We start from the raw sequence: 16,079 nt of genomic DNA, 5'->3' as shown, positions 1-16,079 counted from the left end.
AATTACGTGCCGGGCAGCACCTAATTAATTAGCATGTTTATTTCAGCTTTTTTCTTAAAGATGTGCTGTGTGCCTCCCGGCTACCGCTGCATTCTCTGTGAATCGGTAACTGTCCGCGGCCCGGGGGTTGGGGTGGTGGGACACTGGGGTGTCATCTCATCGTCGTCTGTTTCCATTAGGGCAGGCAGCTCATCTTCTCCTATGACTGCCTGCCTCGGTATCGAAGGTCGAGGTTGGTCGTCTACTGTGGCTGATGTGAAAGGCTTGAAAAACGACAGTATGCTTGACTGCTGAATCTCGTGCATTTTTCTATCATACAGTTCTTTGTAAGCACTCAAACCATCTTGCAAATATGCCCTAAACCGACATGCCCTTTCAAAATTAAAGTTGTACTTTATCATCGCAGCAAAAATCTCATGCAGTTGCTTCACATTCAGTTCCTGGACAACTTCACTTTCGGTCGATTCGCTACTGCATTCGGTTTCGATTGTTATCCTTTCCTCTTCCAATTGCATCAGCTCTTCATCTATTAGTTCTTGGTCATGGGATGCCAAAACCTCTTCAATATCATCTTTGTCAACTTCCACAAGACAAACTCACTTTGTCCTTACTTCATTCACCACGATCAAAACGTTTAATTATGTCCAGTTTTACGCTAAGTGTAACACCCTTACGAGCTCTTTCAGGCTTTTCCGATACCTTAGAACTCATCTGGCTAACGGCTGCTCACAGGCACGTGTTTAAGCAATGCCAACAAGAATGCTGTTCTGAATCCGGGGGAGAGCGGCTGCTCGGGGCGCGCGCTGCCCTTTTTCTCACACGCTGCTTTTTTTCGGCCGCTGCCTTTTTCGTAACAGTGAAAACACCTTCCGTTAGCGAAAACAGGTAACTAATGTAGGTCTTTCGTAACACTGAGGTTTCATAAAGCGAACGTTCGAAAAGCAGGGGACGCCTGTATTTAAAAGGTACATGGATAGATACCTGGAGGAATAGTATTTAAGGAAACCTCTGGAGCAATTCAGATATTGGTATCTCTTCTTGATTTTCCCCAAATGTTTCTTGCCCTCTAATGCCACTATAATAATGTCCAAGTAGCCAGAGCATGGAGAGGAGTTAGAAATTAAGGACAGTAGAAATAGTTCTTCATCCTTCAAGATCTGACCGCTTCTGCAATGCAGCAGTTGAAATATGGTGGACTATGTAGCTTGTCTAAGAAAATAGGGATCGCGTAAGTTCTCTATGATATGGCTCAGATCATAAGAAATTTCTTTCCAGGTTTGCAAAACTATTGACTAGTCAGGAAGTGATAGACCTTGTACTTGCATAGAGAGCTAATGTTACAAATGTATGGGTCATATTCCTTGGTGCTTGACTTTTCTAATTTGGCTTTAAGGTGAGTCTGTCTCTAACATAAAACTGATCTTGATTAGATTTTCTTTTTTAATCTTTCTGTTTATTCATAAAAAATCAGATGAGCAAGCAATCAGCTTGATCCCAAACTTCTGAGTGTCAATTTATTTTGTGATTATAAATTCCAGATATTTCTCCATCATTAAGCTTAAAATACTCAGTCCATGGTTGCTATATATTGTATGTCCTGACAGCATGGCTCCCACATTTGATATTTTTTTAGGCTTTTGGCACCTCTCCCATACCAACAGAATATTAAAATATACTGGCAAGTTTCCACTAACTTTAACAACTAAGGATGTATCCCATTTAGATTAGGTGACCTATTTATTTTAGACATAAGCAGAAGCATGAAAAGATCTGACTATCAGTTTTTACCCCCTCTATTGTTATTATTACTTCCTCTTCTATTGATTCTTTTGCTGCATTGTCTTCCTTGATAAAGATAGACTAAGTTTCTAATAGATTGTGATATTCTTCGAGGGTCAGTGTGAGACCATTCCTTTTCATGAACTTCCTAGCCTCCTGGTCTTAACAAACAGGTAGTTGTAGGTAAGCTAGGTCACATTTTATGCTTTGTATTCGACAGCAGCACTAGAGATGTCACTGATGTGAAGATCATTATTTGAAAACAGGTATGCTAACTTGGGAGCATTGTGGGCTTCATGAAGTGATTGATTACATTCTTTTTTCAGGCTTCTCTTGAGAGCCATCCAGCTCAATGTGTTGATCAACTGCTTTGTTACTAATTGGCCACACTCCATCTTTTACACTCCATTTACTATTTACGTGCTCAAAGACCTTTGGCTTAATACTTCCATTCAGTTCCCCTATTTTCTTTGCCATTCTTTTTCATTTCATTCTCCCCACTTATTTTTTATGTTCGGGTGGGTAAAATAATCTACATGATTTCTGTTTATCTAATGGCAGAGCTGTCAGATAATTTACATTTGTAGAACCTGGAAATTATTAACATTACATTCCTCATGTCTAATCCAAAAAGCTGAATTCAAGGACTTTAGGAAGACTGAATATTGCCCAAAATAAATCAGCCACACTTGTACCACCTACCATACAATACACAAAAAGAAGAAGAACCATGCATATTTACTCAATGCTTCTGAAATAAATGCTGTCTATTTTTCCATGTTTCCTGTAAGCCATTAACAACATTCAGAGGAAACCTAAGCAAATGATCAAAAACAAGATCTTTCCATCTATTTACTGTGCTTTCCACAATTTATCATTTTTACTACAATGAGAATCAACCAACTCCATGAGCTACTTTTCCCCAATTTATGCATTAACAACAGTTCTTTATTCACATAAACATTGTGAACTATTGTAATTAAGAAAGTAACTGCAATAACAGATGTTTTATGCTTTCAGTTCCCATGACAGCGCACAATGTACCAGTTGTTGAAAACTAACAATTAAATTAGCTTAATCACTTGAAGCCAGCCTAAGTCATTCTTGTAGGGGATGCCACTTACAATTAATGAACACTATTTGTAGTAAAATTTATTAACTATCTAACACATAAACATTTAGCAATGTTTATCCTTACAGCAATTCCGTAGAGAAGTCTTGTCCCACAGGCACACAGAGCTGCAATACAAGGAATCGCTGGATCAGGCCAACTAAAATGGAAGGCAAAAATAAATACAAAAATTACTTATTTTCACCAGGCGGTAACAGTCAATGAAACATAAATGCTCAAAGACAATGATTTTAACAATTACAAGATTGTCATCAAAAGGGAGGATGAAGTGATGATATGTCATAAAGGGAGATTGGTACAGTCTTGCCTATCACAAATAATCTACCATAGGGATTCTAATAATATTCTACCATAGGAGATGAATTAAAAAGGAAAAAGTGGGAAAATAGGAAAACAATAGAGTGCTCAGATGCACACAAAAAAAATACTGCTGTAAAACTGTACCAAACACTGAAAATGCAGTAAATAGTCATTAAACCAGGCAGCAACTGTGCAGAAAAATAGATTGGGTTATAGGTAGATGACCTATCACCAGAGCTGGCCAATTCACAAACACCAGAAAAGCATTTTTATCAGAACCAGTTGAATTTAATACTGAAGGCTGTTATACATTAAGACGGAATAATTATTCACGAACTTACTCTGGGCTTTATTGCATCGAGGAAAAGCTGAAGACTTGATCGGAGTAGAAATGGAATGGTAAACTAAAGTAACATCCTTTGTATTGATTCTATCATGATATCCTCATTGTTCTCCTACTTTCTTGCAACATAAACACGTTTAATCTGTTTTCTCAGTTTTTGTGGTAACTTCTACTTTGAAAAAGGCACACTCGACAACTTCATGCCAAAGAAACAACTTTATCTTGAACGTCAAAACAGTTATGTATGTACAGAGGCTTTCACAACCCGTACAACATGGCAGGAACACTATATACAAAGCACACCGGAAGTAAAAAGAACCGAAGTGAAACCCCCCATTATCCTAATTAGTATTAACTTACTTTTAATAATGCTCACATTACAACACTTCTCCCCCTTTAAAATCCAACATTCCTCAAATGTAAAAAGCTAGGAAATAAAAACAGTGGTGTTACTAACTTGCGTACCCCTGAAAACTTATACTAGTATCTTAGCAACAGTTTACCAATACAAAACATCTGGAAAACGTGACAGATTCAACATTCAATTAACAACAACAAAAAAAACTGTTCTGCCAAAGATTCAGTCTGTCAGGAGGTCTACGAGTGTGCTGTGGTCTGCGAACTACCCCCAGTGACTCCGCAGGCACTGCTGGTGACGGTGTTTTGGGTGGGTCTGGTGTTGGGGGCATGAGAGTGGTCTGTGTGTCTGCATGAGAATGTCCATCCTCTTCAGGGGACCTCGGCCGCTCTGTCAGCGTCTCTCCCTCTGGCAAAGTCACTGGTGGACATGCTTCCGCAGTAGTCTGTCTCACTTTTGCCTTCATGTCTGGGCGCAGCAGGTCCAATCTTAACTTGAGTGTTGGCAGTCGTAGTCTGTGGCGTGAGGCGGTATTTAAACAGGAAACGTGAAAGCCAAATGCTAAGAGCGTCTTCTGTCATCTGCTTCAGGCCTTCCTTCACTGTCTGAACAGCCCGCTCAGCCAAACCATTGGAGGCTGGGTGGAAAGGGGCCGTCCGAAAGTGATGAACGCCATTCTGCTGCATGAACTCACTGAACAGCTCACTGGTGAACGTCGGGCCATTATCAGTGACCCGAGTGTCAGGCAACCCATGGACTGCAAACACTTGCCTGAATTTGTCTATGGTTGAGGGGGCTGTGATGTTGCTCATGATGTGAGCTTCGATCCATTTAGAATGCGCATCTACCATTACAAGAAACATCTGCCCCATAAAAGGGCCAGCAAAGTCCAAATGTAGTCTAGACCAGGGGTGGTCTGGCCACTCCCATAGGTGCAAAGGAGCTGGTGGTGGCGTATTCTGATTAGTCTGACATTGCATGCATGATTTTACCTTGTTCTCCAGATCCTGGTCCATTCTTGGCCACCAAACGTAGGATCTTGCAAGGCTTTTCATTCGAGACACTCCTGGGTGAGTCTCATGAATTTCCTCCACAATCTGTGAACGGCCAGGGGGAGGCATGATGACCCTCACCCCCCCCCCCAGAAAATGTAGCCATCCTGCAGATTGAGTTCTGTCTTGCGTTTGGCATAAGGCCTCAGTTCCTCTCCTTCCACGACTCTGGGCCAACCTTGTAAAAGAAAAGTCTTGACTTGGGACAGGACTGGGTCCCTCTCTGTCCACTGCTTGATCTGGGTCACCTTTACAGGTGTCTCTGACAGCCTCTGCAATGAAAACACAGTCTCTGGAGGCACATATGTAGTAACAGGTGTCTCAGGTGAAGGTAGTCGACCCAGTGCACTGGTATTTGCATTATCCCCACCGGCTCTGTACACTATAGTATACTGGTAGGCTAACAATGTAAGTGTCCAACGCTATATCCTGGCTGAGGCTAGCAGTGGGATGCATCTAGTCTCAGGCTCATCAGTGGTTTATGGTCTGTATAAATTGTAAATACGCGTCCATAAAGGTACTGATGAAAGCGTTTGACCGCAAAAACAATGGCCAGACCTTCTTTGTCTAGCTGTGAATATCCCTTCTCAGCAGCTGTCAGGGTATGTGAAGCAAAACCAACAGGCTTCTCTGAACGGCCCTCCATTACATGTGAGAGAACTGCCTCGACTCCATAGGGTGAGGCATCGCATGCAAGGGTGATCTCCTTGTCTGGGTCATAGTGAAAAAGTAGCTTTGCTGAGTGGAGGAATTCTTTCACTTCCTTGAAACCTTTCTCCTGCTCTTCACCCCACTGCCACTTAGTGTCATTGTGAAACAGCTTATACAGTAGGGTCAAAACCCTTGAGAGGTCAGGAAGAAACTTGCCATAATAATTCACCATGCCTAAAAATGATCTGAGTTCCGTGACAGTCTTAGGGCTTCCTTAATAGCTCTCACTTTGTCCTCCACAGGGCAAAGCCCCTCAGCTGTGATCTTGTGTCCCAGGTAAGTCACACTTGATGCCAGGAACACACATTTTCTGCGTTTCAACTGCAGCCCTGCGTCTGAGAGCCTCTTCAGCACCCATTCTAAATTAGCCAGCTGCTTCACCTCCGTAACCCCCGTGATCAAAATATCATCAAGGTACACTGTTACGTGTGGAATCCCCTGCAGCAAAGTGTCCATTGCCCTTTGGAAAATGGCAGGACTGGATGCCACTCCAAACACCAGGCGATTGTACTTGAATAATCCCTTGTGCGTATTTATTGTGACGTACACCTTTGAATCCTCGTTGAGCAGCAGCTGTTGGTAGGCGTGGCTCATGTCCAGCTTTGTGAACAGCTTACCCCCTGACAGGGTCGCAAACAGGTCATCCACCCGTGGCAATGGGTACTCCTCCAGTCTAGAGACCTGATTCACCGTAAGCTTATAATCACCACATATCCTCACCGTTTTGATTGCCTTCAAAACTGGAACAACGGGAGCCGCCCACCTTGAAAACCGGACTGGCTCAATAATGCCCAGCCTCTGTAATCATTCCAGCTCCTCCTCGACTTTGCCTTTCATGGCATAGGACACCAACCTTGGCTTAAAAAAACGTGGTGTAGCCTCAGGGTTGACATGGAGTTTCACTGTCACACCCTTCAGTGCTCCCAGCTCATCCCTGAAAACGTTACTGTACCACTGCAGAATGTCCTGCGTCGTGTGCACATACTTAATTTCATGCCAGTTTAGCTGGATTTTGCGAGCCAATCGCGACCCAGAAGTCTGGGCCCCCTGCCCTTAGCTATCACTGGCCTGGCTTCAGCCTTCTGACCCCCAGCTGAAATGTCCACATATAACACCCCTAAATGAGGTATGGGCCACCCCGTATAGGTCCTAAGTTTGAGCTTTGATGGTCTGATAGAAGGAAGGTTGGACCGCCATGTCCTCCTGTAGGTCTCCTCACTAATGACCGATACAGTAGCCCCTGAATCAATCTCAACTTAATGCCTTTTCCCCTGACAGTGGCTGTGGTTCCTCATCTATTTCCACTCCAAACATGTTGTAGGCACATGCTGCCTCTTCATCTGCTTCTTCTAGATGGTGTGTGGCTGCCTGAGCCTGTAGAGCTTTCCCCTGCCCAGGTTTAATCTTACCCTTTGAACTTCTGCATCTTTTAGCTAAATGTCCCTTTTTGCTACAAGCATGGCAGACAGTGTCTTTGAATTTGCAATCATTTGCATAGTGCGTCCCTCCACACCGGAAACATTCCACCCGCTTTGCCTGTTTACCAGTCTCCCTCCTGACTCGGTGCACTGCCGCCGACTGCGACCCCCCCCCCCCATGTCCTTTCTGGATATCCCCGACATTATTAGCAGCCATCTCCATGCCTTGGGCAATCTCTAAGGTTTTCTTGAAAGCCAACGGTGGGGTTTCCCCTAACAGGCGGCATTGTATGCCATCATTATTAATGCCACAAGTCATCCAACACTGCTCCGAAATCACAATGCTCCGACAGCTGCCGAAGCTCGGCCACAAAATTGGCCACAGACTGACCTAGCTTCCTGAAACGGCTGTGAAACTTACACCGTTGGACTATCACAGAAGGTTTTGGATTGTAGTTGTTCCCTACAAGCTTGACCAGTTCATCATACGGAATGTCCCCCAGTTTCCGCGGTGTGGCTAAGTTCCTCATTAGCTTGTAAGTCTTCACCCCACACACACACATATTCTCATATAGCACTTCTTCGCCTCCTCAGTAATTCTATTAGCACAGAAAAAGTGTCCCAACCTTTCCTCATACTCCAGCCAGTCCTCCGTAACCTCCACAAACTGAACGATAATCCCAAACATCGCCATCTGAATGGAGGCCCCTTATCGGCACAGCTGCTCCCGTTCGAAACGTGCCGATACGTCCACAAAACCAGTTTACCTTGTCGCCAAAAATATGTGGCAACTTCTACTTTGAAAAAGGCACACTCGACAACCTCATGCCCAAGAAACAACTTTGTCTTGAACGTCAAAACAGTTATGTATACACAGAGGCTTTCACAACCCGTACAGCATGGCAGGCACACTATATACAGAGCCCACCGGAAGTAAAAAAGACTGGAAGTGAAACCCCCAATTATCCTAATTAGTATTAACTTACTTTTAATAATGCTCACATTACAACAGTTCTGATCAAAGGTCATTGACCCAGTACATTAACTGTTTCTTTCTCTACAGATGTTGCCCAATTTTCTGAGTATGTCCTTGTTTGCAGTATTTCTACTTCAAAATTCCAGCATTTGCAAACTTTTGTTCTTGATTACTTGACTTGATGCATTTGGTTGTTATTTATTTAGCTCAATTGGGGCTGAACACCCACAACAGAAATTTCAAATGCAGAAAAGAAACTGGCAACAACATTTTTCAGTTTATAACTACAGCATCATGTAGACATTTAACATTATAAACCTTTATAAAAAGAATAAATCCTATGGAGATTTAAACAGCATTTCCTGGAGTTACCTAAAGGAGGTCTCTTAGCCAAAGTCACTGTCAAAAAAACAATTCTCTCTGTTTTGAACACCTCCAAAAGAATTTGTTTCAAAAATTGATTTAGTGATGATCATTATACTAAAGGAATTAATTTTACCAAATCCAGTTATCCACATAACAAAGTACTTTCAATTGCAGACAAATATGGCACAATGGAACTCATCTTAACTTACAAGGTTTATATTTGGGGTAGTTTATCAGGTGACAGAGTGAGATATGTCTCTACCAAAGGAGGTGTAAGGTGCTCCTTCCCTCCGCTAGCCTGCAGATCACCTCCTGGGCAAGGTGTAGCACCAGCTTAGTCCCCCAATTAAGGTCACGTGAAGCCATTGGAGCAGGAGGTGATCATATGAGCAGCTGGTTCATATCACAAATCCTGGTTATGTGACCACTGATGCAAGGCAGATAATCTCTGAAGAGTATTGACAATGGCTGGGGTCACCTGTCTTGTAAAGACACTAGCCAGAAGGAGGAAATGCAAACCACTTCTGTAGAAAAAATTGCCAAGAAGAACAATCATGGAAATGGAATGAGAAAGAATTCAAAGAGTTTCAAATTAAAGACAAATGAAAGACAATGATCACCCATGTCATACAACACGACACTTAATGATGATGAGGTAATTTCTAACTATTTTAATGTAACTTATTTGGAACTCAGCAAGTGTATATCTTTTGCTGACATCTATTTCTACAAGTTCCATTGTAGATCTTGCTCAAGAAACTAATTTTCAATGAAGTAAATTATACCTTTCCAGCTTCAAACTTGAAGCACCATATGTGCTCTGAGTGAAGTATCTCCTTTTAGTTCCGATCTACATTCCTCTTAATAAAGATAATGCATCAATTAATTTAAGAAATGCTAAGAGATATCTTACTCCTTTGAGAATACATTAGAAATCACCAGATCATAGAAACAAAGGGAAAGAAGGCAAGAAAGAATTAAGTAAATTAGAATGGTTTTCATTAGTAACATAACAATTAGAGATTTGAATTCATCATCACTGAGTAGTAAGTCAAAGTCAAAGTAAAATTTAGTATCAAAGTTCACATATGTTACCAGATATTACCTTGTGATTCATTTTCCTACAGGCATTTACTGGAAATTTTTTTTTTAATTATTTAAAAAACCATCCCTAAAGACTAACTAAAGGCTTTTGTACCTCCTGCCCAATGGTACAGTAGTAGCAAGGAGAGCATAGCCTGGATGCTGGAGGTCCTTGAAGATGGATGTGGCTTTCTTGTGGTAGTGCTCAATGTAAATGAGCCCAATGGTGGTGGGGTGGGGTGGGGGGGATGGCTCTTCCTGTGATGGACTGGACTGTATCCACCACTTTCTGTAGACTTATCTGTTCCTGGGCATTGGTGTTTCAATACTAGGCCATGATGCAACCAGTTAGGGTACCCTCCAATGTGCATCTATTGAGCTTTGTCGAAGTCTTTTTGGTGACATGCTGAATCCACACAAACTAAGCAAAGGCAGTGTCATGCTGCCTATGTGATGGCACTTACATGCTGGCCCCAGGATAGATCCTCTGATTAAATAACACCAAGGAATTTAGAGTTACCCACTTTCTTCACTTTTGATCCTTTAATGAGGACTGGCTTATGGACCTCTGGATTCTCCCTGTTCTTGATAATTACCTCTTTGGTTTTGCTGATGCTGAGTGAGACATTGTTGTGGTACCACTCAACCAGATTTTCAATCTCCCTCCTGTATGCTGATTCATCACCACCTTTGATTCGGCCAACAACGGTAGTGTCATCAGCAAAATTAAATACAACAATGGAGCTGTACTTAGCCATACAATCATAGGTATAAAGTAAGTAAAACAGGGGGCTAAGCACATAGCCTTGTGGAGCACCTGTGGAGGAAGTACTGCCAATCTATACTTACTGGAGACTGAAACTGAAGAAATCAAGGATCCAATTGCACAAGGAGATATTGAGGCCCAGGTCCTGGAGCTTAGTGATGAGTTTCAGGGGGATGATAGTGTTCAATGATGAGCTGTAGTCAATGAAGAGTATCCTGATACGTGCATCTTCATTGTCCTACTGTTATGGAACCAAGCGAAGGGTCAATAAAATGGCATCAGCTGTTGAGCTATGGAAGTAGTTGACATTTCCCAATGTCTCACCATGAAACTTCATTGTCAGAGGCCCCTGGCCTTCTAGATATTGAGAGTAAGGCTAATCCTCTCATATACTTCCATGAACAATTCAATAATCAACGGAGCACTGTCTCTAGATCTGTGCAAATATAAATGTTATCTGCATACTGCAGTTGACTATCAAGATTATGGTGACCTCAGTTCTGGAGTGCAGACATTTCAGGTTTAACAGTTTCTTCTGCTTCCTGCAGTTTAGCTTCATTCCATCTGCAAGCTCATAAAAGTCAAGTGCAGCATTGCTTAGTATCAGAGTTAATGAGATTTTCTCTGTTGTGAACCTTTTGATTAAGATCATGGCTTTAATGCCATCATGATACAAATATAAAATGTAGATTAACTTTTATGGTCAGCAAGGCAATAGTGAAGTTCTTCACCAGCAGGTATAGCCTTTCTCTAACTGAGAAAATGTATGAAGATAAAACTTAGCACTAAACTCCTGGTTTACTGGGCACCAGTAATCCTTGCTCTCCTATGTGTTTCTGAAACTTGGACCATCTACAGCAAGCATCTCAAAACACTGGAAAAATGCCACCAACACTATCTCTAAAAACTTTTCAGATCTGTTAAAAGGATAAACACACCAATGCCAGCAACCTCATCCAGTCCAACAATATGAAGAACCAGGCAAGGAAGAGAATTGTAACAGCTCCTTGATAGGCAGTTCATACGAGTTCTACTGCTAACTACATATAGATCATACTTTTATGCTGATAGTTTCCCAAGTCTTAGTTTTTTTTTTATATGGATATAATGATCGCATGGCAAGTAGTAAGTAAAGGCAAATACCTGTAAGTAGCCCTGATAGAGTCTGAGTGATGTACTTGGCATGGCAATCCAACTGCAAGTTATGGGCTGGAGGCACAGGATAAAGCTAAGGGTATGAAGGCGAGGTGACCAATGTGAAGTAACAGGATAAGCACAAGCTGATGAAATGCTGTAGATTCAACAGTGGCTAAACTAGTAAGGAAATTTGTCAACAGTGATACCCAAAGATGAAAATCACCCATCTGGATAACTGACACCAATGAATAGGTTAGATCTTACTGGGCCGATCCCTTCACTCAGAATTGCTCCCTCAGACTCCCTTCACCTGTAAGTAACTAGTCTGAATGTGCCAGATCCATCAAAATGGCAAACAGCATTTTGGACTTCAACAGCAAATCACCATACACAGCTTTGGAGCTGCAACCTAAGTGTTTTTGATATTCAGAGAAATTTTGATTGTTGTTTTTGATTGTGCTTGAAAATAGATACGAAGGGAATGTCAGGGTAAGTTTTTCACACACAGAGCATTGGGTGCGTGCAATGCACTGCCGGCGGCAGTGGTGGAAGTAGATACAATAGAGTCTTTTAAGAGCCTCTTAGATAGGTTCATGGAGCTTAAAAAAATAAAGGGCTATGTGCTAGGGAAATTCTAGGCAGACTCTAGAGAAGGTTACATGGTCGGCACAACATTGTGGGCCGAAGGGCCTGTAAAGTGCTGTAAATTTCTATTTCTAAAACCATAAGACACAGTGCAGAGTTAGGCCATTTTGCCCATTAAATCTGCTCCAAAATTTGAGCATAGTTGATCCATTTCCCTCTCAACCCCATTTGCCTGTCTGCTCACTGCAACCTTTCACACCCCAATTTATCAAGAGTCTATCAATCTCTGCCTTAAATACACCCAATGACCTGGCCTCCACAGTTGCCTGTGGCAACAAATTCCACAGATTCTCCACTCTCTGGCTAAAGAAATTCCTCCTAATCCCCATTCTAAATGAACGTCTCGCTGTTCAGAGGCTGTGCCCCCATTCCTATACTCCCCAAATAAAGAAATCATCCTCTCCACATCCATTATATCTAAGCCTTTCGACATTCAATAGGTTTCAACGAGATTTCCCCCTCATTCGTCTAAATTCCAGAGAGTGCAGGGCCAGAGCCATCAAATGCTCCTCATATGATAAGCCTTTCATTCCCGGAATCATTCTCGGGAACCTCCTCCGAACCATCTCCAATGTCAGTGTGACAAGCTTGAAATCTGTTGTTATAACTAATTGTTCAAATAATTTTTTAAAAGTGTTAAAATACTTTATTTCATGTCACTATCATTTCATGTTGAGAAAAGGGATATTACTTGAAAATCATGCAAATGTATTTAGTTGAAAATTCTGAGACTCTGTCTGCAAGGTTTTTTTAATATAGTATTGAGCACTGAATCTGCCATCAACTTGTGGGCTGGCTGACGGAACAATGACATCAGTGCCGGACTCCGGAACGAAGGCTCCCGGGTTCGAACCCAGTCGAGGCCGCTCCCGAGTTCGCTTTCCATCTGTGCCGGGTTGAGTGTCGAGGTCGCAACTCCACCTCGTAAAATAAAAGGAAAAATACTGCGAAATGTCTGTGTGAGGAGTGGTGCACCACATGGTCTCTCTCTTACTCCGCGCCTTATAAAGGCATGAAAAAGACATCGTCCCGGCAACATCGCACACGCACACGCCAAAAAAAAAAGAATCTGCCATCAACTTGTAAGTGCTTGCATTCAATCTTCAGCATGCAATTGATTGCTCAAGCCTGCCAGAATGCCTGGGGAGGGGCAATACCCGCAGTATTCATTCCATAAAGTGACTGATGCATAAATATAGCACATCTATGTTTCATTTCCCATACCCCTTTTTCAGGGGTACTACAAAATTTTGGAGGCACTGCTGCAATTGGGTGCATAGGTGTGGACCATCTGCTTGCCAGATTGATTTAATCCAAGTCACACTCAGCCATTTCTTAATTGTCTAGAGCAGCAGCAGAGTGAGGTAGTTGACTGAGCTGAGGGTGAGGCTGAGAGCTGATGGAGCAGTGCATGCACTTGAGACACAGTGAATGCTAGAGGCCGCAGAATCCAGTCAGCAGCAGGGAATCTTACAGTCACCATAATAACTCACACCACTGCCAAGGGGAAAAGAAAATGGATGTGCTTAGGAATCTCCAAGAAAAAATTAGCGAGAAAGTGCGTGAATTTCCTAATGACAAGCTGGTAGAACTCAGTAGCTTCCTTCAGCTCCCAGAAGAGGACACAGCTAAGAAAACACACTTGTCTCTCATGTCCTTAATAAGTCACCATTTGGAAAGAGAGGAGCTGGGAAATCTGGAGGACAGTGGCACATCTGAACTTCTGCAGGTTAGAGACAAGTTAAATGAGCTAATAGTTGTTACAACGGCTTTGGCTGATGAAATCTACGAGTCTGTGGTGGCCTGTGCAATCATGTTTGCTGTTGTGTGCTGGGGCAGCAGGCTGAGGGTAGCAGACACCAACAGAATCAACAAACTCATTCGGAAGGCCAGTGATGTTGTGGGGATGGAACTGGACTCTCTGACGGTGGTGTCTGAAAAGAGGATGCTGTCTAAGTTGCATGCCATCTTAGACAATGTCTCCCATCCACTACATAATGTACTGGTTGGGCACAGGAGTACATTCAGCCAGAGACTCATTCCACCGAGATGCAACACAGAGCGTCATAGGAGGTCATTCCTGCCCGTGGCCATCAAACTTTACAACTCTTCCCTTGGAGGGTCAGACACCCTGAGCCAATAGGCTGGTCCTGGACTTATTTCCTGGCATAAGTTACATATTACTATTTAATTATTTATGGTGCAACTGTAACGAAAACCAATTTCCCCCGGGATCAATAAAGTATGACTATGAAATGGAGGAAGAAAACAAGGAAATTACAGTAACCCACAGTTCAAAACAGAGGTCAGCTCCTAACAGGCTGAACTCGAGTGATTCGCAGTGGTTAGTTCGAGGAGAACTGTCCCACCAGCATGGCGCCAAGTCTTTAAGAACTCTGGTCAGGTTGGTGAGCCTGGTCAGAAAGACAAGTTGTCATTTTCTAGCCTTGTTTGTCAAATAGAAAGCACCCTAAGAGGCTATCCAGAGGAGCAGATAATTGAATAATTGATCCAGTGATCAATCAGAATCAGAATCAGGTTTATTATCACCGGCGTGTGACGTGAAGTTTGTTAACTTAGCAGCAGCAGTTCAATGCAATACATCAAGGGTCCCCAACCTTTTTTGCACTGCGGACCGGTTTAATATTGACAATATTCTTGCGGACCGGCCGACCCGGGGGTGGGGGGGCTGCGGTAGGGTTGCCAACAGACAAGAGTATCAGTCAAATACATTGTGTTTACCCCGAGAAAGACTACAATGACCATGAAGCCTTGTGCGGGCGCCTGTGTGCGCATGCGTGTACCTGCCGATCTTTTTCTAAAAATAGTTTTTGGCGATTCTGTTCTGGGGGGTGGGGGTGTTAATCACGACCGGAATATAGGTGATGAGTGGCTAATACACTCAATTTCATTTCTAAAAGGGTTTATCTAACGAATTTAATATTAAACACACACTGCATATTTTCCTCACATGAATATAGTGATAAGTCAATTATCAGGGGAGGACAGGGGCTTGAAGTAAGTGTTGAACGAACTTCCAGTAGAAGTGGTAGAGGCAGGTTCGATATTATCATTTAAAGAAAAATTGGATAGCTATATGGACAGGAAAGGAATGGAGGGTTATGGGCTGAGTGCAGGTCGGTGGGACTAGGTGAGAGTAGTGTTCGGCACAGACCAGCAGGGTAGAGATGGCCCGTTTCCGCGCTGTAATTGCTATATGGTTATATAGGTCACTTATAATCAATAGCATCATAACATTTTAAGTAACGTTTGGATATTAAATACACAGCACATATTTTCCCCGTATGGACATACAAAATCATTGCAACACACCAATATCGCTGAATCAGTGGGAGCCCTGGGCTTGTTTTCCTGCAACAACACGGTCCCATCGAGGGGTGATGGGAAACAGCGATACTCGAAGGGGGTTCCTCATGTCCAGTCTATTCCGCAATTTAGTTTTCGTTGCATTCATTGAAGAGATATGTTGGAAATGGAAGCAATGTTTTCAGCGCTTTCATGCCTATCTCAGGATACTTAGCCTTGACTTTGATCCAGAATGCCGGCAGAGATGTTATGTCAAACATACTTTTCAGCCCGCCGTCATTTGCAAGCTCGAGGAGTTGATCTCCTTCCTGCGCTGACATGGATGACGCGCGGGTAATGACCGCGCGTGCGTTCAAACTCAACAGTGGGCTTGACAGGGAATGAGGAAAGGTTTCCTCATGGCCCGGTAGCGCATGCTTTGCGGCCCGGTACCGGTCCATGGCCCAGTGGTTGGGGACCGCTGCAATACATAATCTAGCAGAGACAGAAAAAAAGTAATAATAAATAAAATATAATAATAAATAAATTACATACATTGCATAGATTATTTAAAAATGTGCAAAAACAGAAATATTGTATATTAAAAAAGTGAGGTAGTGTCCAAAGCTTCAAAGTCCATTCAGGAATCGAATGGCAGAGGGGAAGAAGCTGTTCCTGAATTGCTGAGTGTGTGCCTCCAGGCTTCT

General features: G+C 42.7%; 1 protein-coding gene across 8 annotated transcripts in view; it reads right to left on the bottom strand.

The window, feature by feature from the left end:
• cfap20dc (CFAP20 domain containing) overlaps positions 1–16,079 on the bottom strand; it is a 488,877-nt gene that overhangs the window by 372,953 nt on the left and 99,845 nt on the right. For all 8 annotated transcript variants that reach the window (XR_010020441.1, XR_010020442.1, XM_063067989.1 and 5 more), the window contains exon 4: positions 2,978–3,050. Coding sequence is in view for 6 of the 8 variants with exons in the window: in XM_063067989.1 (XP_062924059.1) it covers positions 2,978–3,050 (73 nt within the window). In the remaining 2 variants the exon portion in view is untranslated. The remainder of the gene's footprint in view (positions 1–2,977; positions 3,051–16,079) is intronic.

The sequence above is a fragment of the Mobula hypostoma genome, chromosome 15 (assembly GCF_963921235.1).
Source record: "Mobula hypostoma chromosome 15, sMobHyp1.1, whole genome shotgun sequence".
NCBI lineage: Eukaryota > Metazoa > Chordata > Chondrichthyes > Myliobatiformes > Myliobatidae > Mobula > Mobula hypostoma.
The sequence above is the reverse complement of the archived record's forward strand: the minus strand, read 5'-3'. Positions and strand labels throughout refer to the sequence as shown.